General features: G+C 43.7%; 1 protein-coding gene across 1 annotated transcript in view; it reads right to left on the bottom strand.

The window, feature by feature from the left end:
* Positions 1 to 2,708: 2,708 nt before the first annotated feature.
* LOC147703077 (sulfate transporter-like) overlaps positions 2,709 to 15,245 on the bottom strand; it is a 39,943-nt gene continuing 27,406 nt past the window's right edge. The window contains exon 2 of the mRNA XM_086928873.1: positions 2,709 to 4,328. Within this exon, the coding sequence (XP_086784999.1) occupies positions 2,709 to 4,328 (1,620 nt within the window). The remainder of the gene's footprint in view (positions 4,329 to 15,245) is intronic.

Here is a 15,245-nt window from a genome sequence, read left to right as displayed (position 1 = left end):
TAGTATTAATTTTTTCGTGTTATTTAGTTACCAGTGCGCTCTCAGTCTCAAGCCGTCTCTCTCAAGTTGTATCCTGGTATCGTTCCAATCTCTTCTTTCGCTCACTCTTGCTGCACCTCCCTCTCTAGTGGCACAAAGTCCCGGCCTCGGGATCCTTCGTGTGCTACAGTAGAGTGTTTCCTGTCAGTACACCGATGGGGGGGCATGCCCCTTTGAGAGACACCCCAGGTTTTTTTATCTCACTTAAAGCCTTGATATACTTGATGCATATTTTCATGTTTTGCTTGTTAGGTCTGGTATTACCCAAACCTTTTGATTTTAATTAGCGTAATAGGGTCTTTCAGCCCAGTCTCATCATGCTTTGATGAGCATGATGAAACCCATATTAAAAGAAATTACGTTCTTGTCTAAACTGTCAGAAAAACCATGGGGAAAACGCCACACATTTTTGGGGGGAGCTTTGAATAGGTGCATAGGATAGAATTCTTTCATAGTAAGAAGAGAGCTACAGTCATCCCGTTATTTCCGGTAATGTTATACTGTCTGTTTTGTGCGAACATACATAAATCGCATGTTTTATGGGTTGTTGATCTTTAATGAAAAATATGTGTTTTGCAACCAAATTCATTTTAAGGCTTTTCAGAATCATTTCTGCTTTTCTGCAATACATGGGGTTTAGGAGACGGCGGTGCTTTATTTTGAGCTTGCATTTCGGCTCTAAATGATGTATTGTGTAATTCATACAATCTCATAAAAATTATATCCTACAGCGCAACATCACCTCAGCATCAAACAAGCATCTCCTCAACACAACACCAACTGAAAAGAGCACTTCCTTAGCACCACCTAACCACCACCACAGCATCACTCAGCACAACCACAACATCACTCAGCACCACCTCAACATTAGAAAAGGCAGGAAGAAGTTGCCAGCATTGCAAGGACAAAAAAAAATACAATATATCTTTTATATTCGTTCTTTTTTAATTGGGTCGTTCAGTTATACATAATGTCTTCTTAGTTATATATTTGGTACTAAAAATGCTTATTAGACTTTTTTATCATAACTTTTCCACATGCTGCACAACAGCCACAATGCCCTACAGCATGCCTTAAAACATTGGCAAAGCCTATAGCTGTGTCCAAACACTTATAACGTCCCAAAGGCGAGACCTATTGGCTATGCCAATGCTTGTTATACTAAGAGTTGCACTAGTACAGAGAATGGAGCAGAATCTGTGTTGAACCATGGGAAAACAATGAACAGATGGTTCCCTAAACGTGGTCTCTGCCATGTAACCAGGTTTTTACATCAAGACAAATAATGTGAAACTGGTTTAACAATGCTTTTTGCTTCTTTGAGGATAAAAAGCAGAACAGGCTCATTTTGTATGAATTATGGGAAAATAAAGACATCACTATATTGAAACCCATGGTGACAACATTGAGATTAAGACAAATGAAAATTATTATTTGTTCTTTTGAGTAGTAATGAACAAATTCCATTTAAGATTGGAAACTTTTTTCCATGAATGTTTTGCTCAGTGTAAGGGTTGGATAGAGGTTATAGTTAGAGACAGGATTTGTTTAAGACTGTTCGAAACGATAAGATGCTCTTCTTGTGGTTGTGTTGTAGTTTGTGGTTAGGTTACAGTGGAGTTTAGGGTTAGTGTCAGGGGTAGGGTTAATACTATGCATACTGGGAGGTTACAGAATGGGTATGTGAAGGGTTATGCACATGTTTATGTTTACAGTCAGGATTAGCTATAGATCGGAGTTTAAGTTTATGATTATAGTTAGGTTAATGGTGTGGACTGGTTACTATGAGGTTGGGGCATTGTTATAAGCTTGTATTTTAGATACAGTTTGAATTAAAGTTACTGTTAAGCTTGTTAGCAAGACATTTTTCATTATGGTATTCAAAAAGGTTTCTTGACACTTGTCAATGCAACGAATAATACATGTGTGTCCCCGTTGACTATTCGTAATTATGTTTTACATAACTGTATCTCTTCATTTGTTCATTATCAAATCAGTTCTAATTTGGTCCGTCTCACTAATTGTGAGGAATGAGGCTAATATGTTTTCTGATTCTTATCACATAAGAACAAACATGGTACAAAGTTAAGTGGGTTCAATCTGGTATCCATGAACACCTTCAGGTAAAAGATTTTTCAATACTCTGACTTGTCTTACAATATGATTTTTGTATAACCATTGACAAATTCAAACAGATTTCCCATTAACAAAGAAATACGGTTCCTTTTTTTATTGTATTTTTTGTAATATTTTTATTGGTGCTATTGGTATTTACTTCACCGTTACAAAAGACAGGGAAGAAGGTCACGTACAGCAGGGAATTAAATATTCTGACCAGTTAATCAGAATAGATATTAATCCAGAAAGCACAGAAAAAAAAACACTGGGATTGAATAAGAGCATATGTACTTAATATGTATGTAGTAGATGTAAAAACACAGCCTCTTTAAAGAAGAATATTTGCTGAGGATTTAAACAAAAATGTATGAAATTTCCCCATTCTCTTCACCAAAAACACCTTAATGCGCCAACGCAAATCGGTAAATTCTATAAGATCTCCTCCATGTACTCTAAAATTATGCCTAGATTTTATTTTCAAGAGTTGACCTACATGTCACAGGTTGGTATTAACTGTACCAGCTCACAAATTCTATTATCTTGTCCATTTCCTAGAGCTTGGTTAATATCCCACTGTCATCTGCAATAACCTGACTGTGATTGAGGATGTCAGCAACTTTCCTCTCTTCACTCTTCTTTTGCTGCTCTCTGTATTTTCTCTCTGCAAATTGCACTGCATCATGGATACTGTGAAAGGCCAACTGTTTGGGGTCAATCCCAGGCCTACATTCAGAGAAGTAACTCCCCTCTCGAAGTGAGCACCTCACCGAAGGGGTGCAGCTTGCTAAGAAAACACATACTCCAATTTCTTCATAGTCGTGGTGGATTTCCTTCAGCATGGTGAGACCCACCGTATCTATGAACTGCATGGCTCCGCAGTCAATGATCAGGGAATGCATGTCAATCTCTGGCATTGAGAACTGGGTTGAGGTCTCTGAAATTTTGAAAGGCTTTGGAAAGTTAAACCTTTTAAAGAAGCCTCGATCAGTGGATCCCGTAGCTGGCTGTTGAGACTTCCTGGCCTTTTTTTGTAGAGCCAACACCACAATAGGGTTCACGTTAGTCTTCTTGTATAGCATTTGCTTGAAGTAACTCTTGTTTGCATAGTACAGAGAAGCATCAAAGCGGAAGATTTTTATATTGGGAATGTTGTTGAGCTCTTTGTAAATTAGCGGGTCCTCGTAGATCTCACTGTCTCCTACTCTAGCCAAGAGAGCCGCCCTTGGTCTTTGGGTGCGGAAGACCACACAGAGTATGGAGAAACAAACAGCTACCAGGAGGCCAATTTGGACGGTGATGAGGAAAGATGCTAGCATGCTCACCCACCAGATAATGGTGTCCATCTTGCTTAGGTGCCACATATTTGGCATGTCCAGAAATTTTCTAAGAGCCCCCCGGAGGTTGGTGATAATGATGACCCCCAGGATGCAGATCTGCAGAGAGAAAAAGAGTGGGGCAATGACCAGTAGCACCAGCAGAAGCACCAAAGCAGAAACAATGCCAGTGAGTTGGGACTTAGCTCCAGTGGAGTCCCTGAGAATAGTCTTGGCCACTGCAGCACAGGAAGGGAAGGAATGCAGGAAAGAAGTGATGAAGTTGCAAATGCCTATGGCCAACATTTCCTGGTTGGCTCTGACTGGATATCCATGCTTTGTGCCAAAGATTTCAGCCAGGGAGACGGTCAGTGCAAAGCTGATGACAGCTATTGGAAAAGCTTCTGCGGCCAAGCTGGGAATGAGGCTAACGTCTGGCAATTTAGGAGTCAAGAAGCCTGTGGGAATATTACCACAGATAGAAGATTTGTATTTTTCCTTGAAGTTAAAATAATGGGAAACGACTATGGCTACAATAAGAACAAAACATTCCACAGGAAATGGTACCTTCATTTTATTTTTTAACCTGTCATTGATCTCCTTGACAGGGATGATGATGGCCAAAGTCGCAATGCTGGTGAAGAGGTCACAAAGGTTAGTTTTTTGTATATTGGTGAAGATGTCAATCCAGGTGAGTATCAAGGCTCCGGTGCCACTCCGGCTCGGTAGGCTCAACCCAAAGAGATACTTCACTTGGGATGTTAGAATCATTAGGGATGAGCCAGTCACAAATCCACTCAGCAGTGGCTCAGAGAGGTACACGGTTATGAAGCCCAGTCTGAAGATAGAAAAAATAATCTAAAAAAGAAAAATTGTTTCATGTTAATGCTTTTAAAAATTAACCTAAATATACAATTTTTTTAAAATAAATGATCAAAAAAAGATATACTTTAGCGATAAATAATAAAGTTCAGTTATAGGAAGTGAGGTGTATAAAAGTGATCCTAATGACACAGGAATGGGAAATGGAACCAGGAGCAAAATTAACAAACACAAAAATGGTATTTGGAGGAAATGATAAGGAAAGTTGCCACAGTGTTGCAGATAAGACAGAGAGAAAGAGTGAGACTTTCTAAAATAATTCACAATTCCAGAAATAATTTCTTTTTTTTTTAAATATGTTTATTAAAGATTTTTTCCCCTTATTTTTGGGTAAAGTGCACAGCACAACATAAAATCAAATTCATACAAAAAGAAACACATAGAGAGAAACTGCAACGAAAAAAAAGAGATCCAACAATACATGATACATCTCAATGTAAATTCTTGTTTCCCCTGCTATACATCGAGTGTACATTGTTTCTCTTTGAATCTAACATACCAGAGAGAAAAGAGAGCCTAAGTATCATTATTCCCATTCTTCCATCTAGTTATTGGCTCCCAAATGTTTTATCCAATCTTCCTCCTCCTCTTTCCTTTTCTTGCATACATCGCCTTTTCCAAATTGTATATCCTAAGTATCCTGGCTAACCACTGTTGGTATGTCGGTGCCAGTGGGTCAAGCCATGCTGAGGCAATACATAATCTTATTACTGCCATGGCCACAAAGACAAAATACCCGCCTTCCCTCTGAATGCCATCCGCATTCACACCCAGGATAATTATTGAGGGTGTTAAAATAAGTGGTGTTTCTAATACGCTTTGTATAAATGCCTCAATCCCTTTCAATATAGTATAAAGGTGGGGGCATGTCACAAATATATGTAAATGTATGAGCAAGCTTCCACATCTTGGGCAATTAATACCAGTTACTCCCCCCCATTGCGCTATTTTTGCCGGAGTATAGTATAACCGATACAGTGTTTTATAATGTTGCGCCTGGAGGGCTGCAGTACACACGATATTCTGGCCCATTTCTAATGAGATTTTAAAAGAGTCTCTTTCTACCTCTAGCTTGTTTGCCCAACTGTCCCCCCGTTTCTCCAAATCATCCTGTTTAGGTTCTATTAATGCATAGTAAAACCTCTTAATAGTACAGCTTACTCCACCCTGTGCCACCTCCATTATAGCATTTTTAGCAAATCCCAAGGGCCCCCCTGTTTTATTTGCTAAAAAACGTCTTACTTGCAGGTACTTGAAAAAATGTCTTGTATCAACCCCATATTTTAACTAAATCTCAGAAAACTGCAACAAACCCTGCACCCCATGACGTCACCAATCTTTGTAATTCCCTTTCTAGGCCATTAATTAAAGATCACATCCGAAAAAATATCTTGAGGAAATGCTGGATTGTTCACCATTCTAGTATATCTATTGTATTTACCTAGGCCATATCTCTTACTAAAAGCCTTCCATATATTATGTGCTGCCATAATCGTCTTAAAACACGTTCTCTTAAAATCTTGTCTCAGCAGCACGTTTTTCGCCTCTTCACCCAGAAGCAGGGCATATATTGCTACAGTTCCTAAGTCATCCTCCCCTTCTGCCTCCGCTCCACCTATCAAGCCAACCATATACTGTAGAGCAGCAGCCCAGTAGTAAAATTTTAAATCTGGTACTGCCCAACCACCTCTTTCTCTCAGAAGTGCCATAAAACGCAGTGCTCTCCTAGTTTTCCACTTTGGACCAGATAAATCTGTTAATCATAACTTCCAAAATTTTAAACCAAGGATTTTTAAAAAGCAACGGGATTGCCCTAAATATATACAAAAATGTTGGCAAAACCAGCATTTTAATAATATTAGTTCGGCCAAGTATCGATATGAGGTTCCGTGACAATTGTAAGTGGTGTTTTCGACTCACACGAATATGGTCGAGTCTAGTATCTATGAACCGCAAATGACGAGTTTAGCAAGTGTGCGCAGTTTCGCTGTGCTAACTTAAACCGTTCGTTTGTTATGTGGGTTTGTCATCTGTACCCACGGGTTCCATCTTAGATACGGCATCCATTTTGTCTCTTGCCCTCAAGTAGCCAGCGAACGGACGCTGTCCGCTTCGCGACCCTGGGACTCCCAAGATGTTTGCGGAAGACACATGTTCTTTGAAAGTGTCTTTATGACGAGGGGGATGCTACTGTAAGGCAGATGGCGCCGCTCGAGGCTCATCTTGCCGCACGGGCTTATTGTCTCAGCCGTGCATCTCATTAGGCACGTCCCTTTGATGCCTGTATCTCGTGCTTCTCGACACTCCCCTTTTACACCCTTTCCGATCTCCCCACTGTTTCCGTCTTCCTCTGCACCTGTCTTCGTTCCTATTTCGATCTACTTTACTGCTGATTGGAATTTGCTAATGGTGGGAAGATGGGTTTTTACAGTTGGGAACCGCCAAATGTTTCCGCACTTATGTTCCGGATCTTGTGTGTTTCAAAGTGATCTAAGCGACCCCTCTGAGAGCGACTTGTGGGAACCAGGTTGTAAACTATTGTGTATCATGTTATCCTATGGGTAGAAACTGTATAAAAGGAGCGATCCACAAATACAATTTGAAGCAGTCTCCCCGAACTACACTCGATGTACTTCTTGTGACTTCTGTGTTCCCTGCAGTAAATAAACCTTGACTCTTTGACGCCGAAGGAAGTGTCCCGTGTCTCTGTGATTTGTACGCCGGAGCAGGTTACCCACGAAGGTTTCAGGTGTTGTGCCCTGGCACCGCTGGGTCCAAAGAACCCAGTCCTTCAGTTGGCGCCCAACGTGGGGCTGCATCAGTGGTACCGGTCCAAGCCTGACGATCGTGAGGAACTTCGTGTGAAATCTCCGAGGGAAGGTGCACCCCGCTTCATCGATCCTGTTGTCGTAATAAGTGGCCCGAAGACTTTTCCCGCGAAGATTCCCGCCTCCTAACGGCTGCGACGGACTGCTACCCTGACTGTAGACCTGTTTTGGCGCCTGGCGTAGACCTTGGTATAGCGAGACGATAGACGGGCCTTCCTGAGGACGCCATTGATCTTTGAGTTAAGTATTTGTGGGTCGCTCCCAGAGTTCTTTGTTGTAAACACTTTAGCGAGTGTTTTTGTTGTAGACACTTTAGCGGGTGTCTTTGTTGTACACGCTGTGTGAGTGTTTTTGTCGGTGACACTTTTGCTAGCGTACTTTGTTGTTGTTGTATTTGTTTGACGACTGCAGCCGCCAAAGACCGAGGGTTTTGTTCTTGCTGGGACTTGGTAAATCCCGTAACCCTTGAAGTTTGTGAAACTCGGCTAGTGTGCAAGATGCCTGGTCGCAGTACTTTGTTCAGTTGCTTTAGACCTTGTGGTGCGGATTCCCTGCTGGAGGACTCGTGTCCGATACCTCCGGTTGGAACTCCTACTTATGACCTATATAGCAAACATGGGCTAGGCCCGATTGCTTTTAACGATTATTGGATCAAATATACAAAGAAAGACGGCGATCTTCGTTGGCCACCTCACGGTAGCTTCGAAGCGTCGATCTTAGATAATTTGGAAATAAAGTTGTTCGAACGTAAATCAAGGCCGGCCATGTTTGATGCCTTTCGGTTCTGGCGCAAAGAAGCCCGACAGAAAGAGATCAGACAAAGTAAACGTAGTCAGCGAGATACTGTTGCTACTATAGTGAAGAAAGCTGAGCAGTTTCAGCGTGATAAGGAGGATAAGGATAAGGAAGTGTTTGAGAGATTACAGCGTATGTCCATAGACAAATGCTATCCTGTTTTGTCTACGGAGTCGGATAAGAAGGAAGAGGCAGTTGAGGATTCTTTAATGTCCTATCTTATGAAGTCGCCACCTCCGTACGTACAGGGTACCGCAGTTCCTGTGGTCCCTGCCGTACCTGCTCTCCCACTTGTTATTCCTCCGCCGATTCCTCAACCTGCACTTGCTCTTCCGACTGTTCCTGCTCCTGTGCCTGTTTCTATTCCTACTGCTCCTCCGCTTCCACATACTCCTGTTCCCGCTACTGCTCACGCTACTGCTCCTGTGTTGTTAACCCCTGTTGCTGCTAACGTCTCTACTCCTTCTCTTGTTAGTCCTGTGTCTTACTCTTCCCCCTCTACTCGTAATCGTGATTCTCCCCTTGCGACAAACTTCTTTCAGTCGCTCGGACCTGTTTTTGGGTCTGCAGGTTCTGATGGTCCACAGAGACGTAGCCAGCTTCCTGGTAATAGAGAACGTGTTGCGCTATACAATATGGCGATGGGTTGGATGATAAACCCTGTTAGAAATCCACCTCGTGTTGTCCTCGAAACGTTTGATCAATTCAACATACCTACTCAGAGATATGTGTTTGATGAAATGTGCAAGTTCTTACATGATCAGATAGCGGCTGTTGCGCCTGACGAGGTGCTGACCGCCCTGTCTAATCTTCGGCTTCAGTTCGCAACTGGACTGATAGTCGATACTAATGTCCGACGTGCTATTGAACGGTTGCTATCTCTTCGTCCTGCTCCTATTCCTCATGCATTGTTCGTTGAGGACATTGAACAACGAGATGGGTCTGGCCAATATCCTATGCGAGAAGTTCCGCCAGTTTGGGTACCCGCTGATAATACTAATGCTAATGCTCCAATACCAGCACATTTCCAGAGAGTGTGGATACACCTCCCTTGGAAACGATCGGAAGTGCTTCAGGTGAAACAAACTTTGCCTGATCCTCGCAAAAATCCTGCGGGGTATTACAAAGAATTATCGCAGCTCGTAGACGCTACGATAATGAATCTGGCCGATATCGACATGTTGTTTGGCAATGTCGTACCGCAACCGGTATGGGCCAAGATTCGTCACCAAGATCACGCGAATGAATTAGGTGGTGATTGGGCTGCCATTACAGCGGCAGACGCTGGACAAGTGGCTGCTACTAAACCCGATCAGTTGATTGAACTTCTTCCCCAGCGAATCATTACGTTAATGAAAACGCTTATGCCAGCTATGAGGGTAAATTGGGACAAGTTGTCAGCCTGTAAGCAGAAGAAAGATGAGAGTGTTTCAGACTTCTTTACGAGGTTCGAGGAAACATTCGTCGATCATAGTGGGCAGGATATGGGTACTGAGGGTGGACAGAGGTTGTTTGTGGATAAATTTGTATCGAACTTATTGCCCGACTTGTGCAATAAATTGAAAAATTCAGAAAGTGCGTGGGCCGTTTCTACCTCAGCTCAGATATTGGCTACGGCACAATATTACGAAAATAGAGAAAAAGAGGAAAATGACCGTGCCGATAAAAAGACGAAAGAGCTGAAAACTAAAGTGTTGTTACAACAAGCATATCCGCCGCGTTCTAATCAGAATGCGCCTCAGCAGAATAGATCGCAGTCGCAATCAAATCGATCGCAGCCGCGTAATGATTCATCTTTTCAGAGATCTTCGTTGGGGTACAACCAATGTGCTTATTGTAGACAGGAGGGACACATTAAATTCAATTGTCCTGCTTTAAATGACCGTAGTGGTGGTAATTCGTCTAGAGGAGGTCGTGGTGGTGCACAGAACGCATCACGTGGTAGAGGTCGTGGTGCTCAGAACGACCGTTCTGATAACTCGTCAAATTCTAATAATTGTTTCGACCAACGTGGATCATCGCAAGGACGATCTGCGCAGTACAATGTAGACGATTATTACGTCGATCAGGGAACTGACGATAGTAATTACTAGGACAGCCAAAGACAAGGAGAGGGAGTGGTATCAGTTCCGGTTGATCAGAGAGGGCCTTACGTCGCAGTTGCTACATCGGGCGTCGTTGAGCCTTTTCTGTTGGACACTGGTGCAGCGAAAAGTTCTATCATGCATTCGAAACTCCCTGGCGCACCTTTGTCTGGCTTAACAAATGTTTCCGTTGGATTCTCTGGCGCCCCCGTTAGCAATCCAGTTTCGCGCCCTTTGCCCCTTAAAATTGGGACTCGTGAGCTCGAAGCTCCGTTGATTTTAACCACTGGTTGTGGTGAAAATCTTTTGGGTCTGGATTTGCTTAAACGCTTGTATGCGACTTTGTATTGTTCTCCTGCGGGTATAAAGCTTACGTTAGGAGAGAGGGTAGTCTCTCCCATGTACTTGTCCCTCGATAAGCTTCCACCGGAATTGAGTTCTCTTCCTGCATCTTTGTGGGCGACGGGTCCAAACGACGTGGGCCTACTTGATATCTCCCCTTATGTTGTTCAGTTGAAATCGAATGTGCGATTGCCACGTATTCCCCAATATCGTATCTCCCTGGATGGTGAACGAGCTTTGTTAGCGATCATCTATGATTTGATCGAGAAAGATGTCATTGAAGAAACTCGGGGAAACGTGTGCAATAGTCCTGTACTGCCCATTCTTAAACGTACTGATCCTACCAAACCGCCTGTTTATCGTTTTGTTATTGATTTACGGGAGGTGAATAAAATTGTGGTTCCTCAATTCCCTGTTGTGCCTGACATTACGGCGCTACTGACTCTGATTCCAGCTACGGCTTCATGGTTTTCGGTGATTGATTTGAAAAATGCGTTTTTCAGCATCCCGATTGCCGAAGAGAGCAGGGACCTTTTCGGTTTCTCTCTTGGTGGACGTAGCTTCCGGTTCAAACGCGCTCCTCAGGGCTACTGTGAAAGTCCATCGATTTACAGTCAAGCTTTGAAGGGTCAACTAGATGCGTTTAGGTTGCCGGTTGGTGCGGCTTTAATCCAATACGTCGACGACTTATTGGTGGCTGCTGATACTCAGGACATTTGCAAAATTGCTACAGTGTCGTTGCTGCAACATCTCTGTGAGTTAAATCACAAGGTGTCACCTTCTAAACTCCAATATTGTTGTCAAGAAGTAACCTATCTAGGTCACTTATTGTCAAAGGAGGGAAGGAGATTGACCCCAGAGAGAATTGCAGCGATTGCGCGCATGGCTGTGCCACAAACCCAAAGAGATGTGCGTGCCTTTCTAGGTATCACATCGTACTGCAGGCAGTGGATTCCTAATTTTTCATTGCTAGCGAAACCATTGGTGGCTCTTACGTGCAAGGATGTTTCGACTCCTTTACCATGGACGGAAGAATGTCAGAAACATTTTTCTGAATTACGTGATTCATTGTGTTCGGCCCCTGTGTTAGGTACCCCTGATTACAGCAAGCCGTTCACGTTATATGTTCACGAGAGGGAAGGTTGTGCTTTAAGCGTCTTAACGCAACCTTTTGGTGGTAAGCAACGTCCATGTGCATATTTTTCCTCGACCTTAGACCCAGTAGCTAGAGCATTGCCGAGTTGTTTGAGAGCAACTGCGGCAGCTGCGGTCTCCATCCGACAATCAGCAGGATTGGTCATGGATAATATGCTTACGGTGATGGTTCCGCATGCAGTCGATACTCTTTTGAACCGTACGAAAACTCAGCACTTGACGAGTGCGAGGTTATCTGGGTACGAATTGACGCTCTTGGCAAGCCACATTCAGATAAAACGTTGTAATGTCCTAAATCCGGCAACTTTGTTACCAATTAGTGCAGAGTCAGATGTAGTAGCAGAACATGACTGCTACTTGCGTACAGAGGAGGAAACAAAAGGTCGTGTGGACCTTAAAAACACCCCATTGGAAGACCCGGATGGCACCCTGTATGTGGATGGGTCATGTTTTAAATTGCCGAATGGTGATGTGACTACTGCTTATGCTGTGGTGACATTGAATACTGTTGTTGAGACTGCGAGATTGAATCAGAATTCTGCCCAAGCTGCAGAGCTGATCGCTCTTACTAGAGCATGTGTATTAGCAAAAGGTAAACGTGTGAATGTGTACACCGATAGTCAGTATGCTTTCGGTGTAGCGCATAGTTTCGGACGATTGTGGCGAGAACGTGGTTTCTTGACGTCACATGGCACGAAAATACAGCATGGCCAGCTTGTGAACGATCTTTTGGATGCATTGACTTTGCCTGCTCAAGTTGCAATTGTTAAATGTAGTGCGCATCGTAAGGTGACGGATGATGTTGGTCGTGGTAATGCGTTTGCAGATGAGATTGCTAAGGAGACTGCCCGGAACCTTAGCACTCGAATGTATGTGACGAATTCGGTTAGGTGGCCTACAGAATCAAGTATGTGTGAGAATACTATAGAGAGTGTGAAAGCAATTCAGAATGAGGCCACCGACACTGAAAAGATGAAGTGGAAAGAAAGTACGGGAAGGTTGGATGTGAATGGTTGCTGGATTGATTTGTCAGATCAGAGAAGATGGATGTTGCCTGATGCGTATGTACTGGCCGTTGTGCAAATGGCACATGGGTTAGCACATATTAGCGCGAAAGGTATTTGCAAGTTGTTGGCTGATGTGTGGAAGAATGATGGAATTACTAAGTGTGCTGAACGTTTGGTGAAGAATTGTATGGTGTGTATAATGTACAATCCTGGCAAAGGAACCCCAACTCCCCCTGGCAGTTTTGCTCCTCCTTCGTATCCCTTTGAGGTGATCCAATTGGACTTCATCCATATGGAGCGATGCAATAACCTGAAATACGTTTTGGTTGTGGTTTGCGCATTCTCCCGATGGATCGAGGCCTATCCCCTCAAAGATAATACTGCCTTGTCTACTGCGAAAATCCTACTGAAGGAATACTTTCCTCGGTATGGAATGCCTAGAGTCGTGTGGTCAGATAACGGAAGTGAGTTTGTTGGAAGTGTGATGAAGAGTGTGTGTAAGGGCCTTGGAATTAGTCAAAAATTCCACAGCGCCAATCATCCCCAGTCAGCTGGATTGGTTGAAGGGTACAATGGCACCCTTAAACTAAAATTAGCGAAGATCCAGGCTACGACTGGACTTTCGTGGCCTGACGCTTTGCCTCTAGCATTACTGTCAACTAGGGCGACTGTACACTCCCGAATAGGGCTTAGTCCCTATGAAATAGTGTTCGGCCGTCCTGCGAATGTGTGGGGGGTTCCTAGGCCAGGTATGTTTGTTGATCTTGAGTACCCGATGTTGATTGACTACTTACATGACTTGACTGCTAAACTGAGGTTAATTCATCAACAGGTTTACGACGCCTTGCCGACGCAGACGGAGGGTCCAGGCCACCAGCTCCAGCCTGGTGATTGGGTTGTCACCCGAAATTTTTCGCGCAAGAAGAATCTGGACCCCCGCTTTGTTGGACCTCACCAGGTGCTTTTGGCCACGAGGACTGCCGTTCGTCTTGAGGGACGGAAGAACTGGGTACATGCTACCCATTGTAAGCGAGTCCCTATTCCTTTGCCGGCAGACCCGTGGGTGAGGAAAGGCATTGCGTCAACAGAAGCAGCGACATTGCCGGCGTTTGTACCTTTCAGTGACGCACAACTTGTTGGTGAACACTCAGCGCAGCAGAAAGCCATTGTTGGAACATTGTCAGCAAAAGACTCAAGACCAAATCAGCAAACTGATCAGCAGGACGCTGTCTCTTCGACAGATCCTTTGTTTGACGAGCAGACACGTCCTGGGAAACATCGATATTCTTTGCGTTCTCATACTAAGGACAAATAAATTTTTTTCTTGCTTTGCTGAAACTGATAACTGCAATATCTTCGTTTCCCCTGATCAACTGTGAACAATTCGTATCACTGAAAACTGTTTTGTACATATATCAAGATTTTTTTGTATCTTTTTCCTTCCACAGCTGAATTATTTGTGCTAAATAAAATACATATTGTGTATTGAGGGCCGTAGGGCCGCGCGCGTACTTCCTTCTGGACAGTAGGTCTTGACGCTAGGTTAAAGGCCGTCGGTTCCTAGGAACTCCTGGGAATTGACTATTGCTGCACAGAACGAAGTGCGTCAAGAAACGTTGCGGACGGTCGTAGGGAAATGGCATTTTTGAAGCTGAATGATTTGGAAGGAGCTCAGGCATATAGAGTCAAGCTGCAGAAACTTAGTCGTACTAAATGTTTTGTATTCCAATTGTTTGTACTGTTTTTAACTGCTTCTGCATTTTTGGCGGGTGGGGTGTATTACACTATGTCTTACTTCTTACTTCCTACCCCTACTCCTACTCCTTACCCTAACATTACTTCTACTGCTTCTCCTCATTCCTTTCATATGTTACCAGAACACGAACAGGCTAGACGTGTAGAATTCCGCAACAATTCCTTTATCCAGCTCCTCCATCAGCATCAGTTAGTGGTTAACACTACTAATTGTTGGGTGTGTGGGTTGATGCCACATACTACGGGTAAGGGAATTCCATATCTGGTGTTACCGTATAGTTCCCAAGGGTCAGCTCGAGCATACCAAACAATGCTTCGAAGCGCACTAGGTTTCCACCCCTCTCCAGAACGTTCCCCCAAACCGGGTCCTACCTCATGGCAGTGGGTGGTATCGATGATAATACAGGATTTGGAAGATGAGATCCATGATGCTTATCTCATCCCTAAGGCAGAGGTACAAGCCTATAGGGCACCGAATAGAGGGGAATATAGTACGTTCACTAATGAAAAGCAGCTTAAAAGCTCGTCTCCAATATGGGTCGTACCCCACACTGGTAATTTTTGTCTTGTGGGTCGTGGCTCGCAAGCCTCACTTGGAGTAAGTGCTTGCACTGAAAGTTACGTTCTGTCAATGTCCCCGATCCCTGTGCTTCTGGCTGCCAAGGGTACGTACTTCATCTGTCATGATCGTGCATACACATGGTTGCCCGCAGACTTCATGGGCTCATGTTTTGTTGCAAATCTGTTGCCTCCGACGTTTACTGTAGATGCCGATTATCATAAGACTAGAGTTGTACGAGGCGTAATTAGTGAAGAAGATACTGCCGGTCAAGAGGCAGGAGACTTTTTCAAGGGTTTCCTCCCGTTTTGGGGACCTATGGTTAATAGTAGGAACCTGAGACATTTGACTCGAGTGGTAGAATCGAC

Source organism: Lissotriton vulgaris, chromosome 7 (genome assembly GCF_964263255.1).
Source record: "Lissotriton vulgaris chromosome 7, aLisVul1.2, whole genome shotgun sequence".
NCBI lineage: Eukaryota > Metazoa > Chordata > Amphibia > Caudata > Salamandridae > Lissotriton > Lissotriton vulgaris.
The sequence above is the reverse complement of the archived record's forward strand: the minus strand, read 5'-3'. Positions and strand labels throughout refer to the sequence as shown.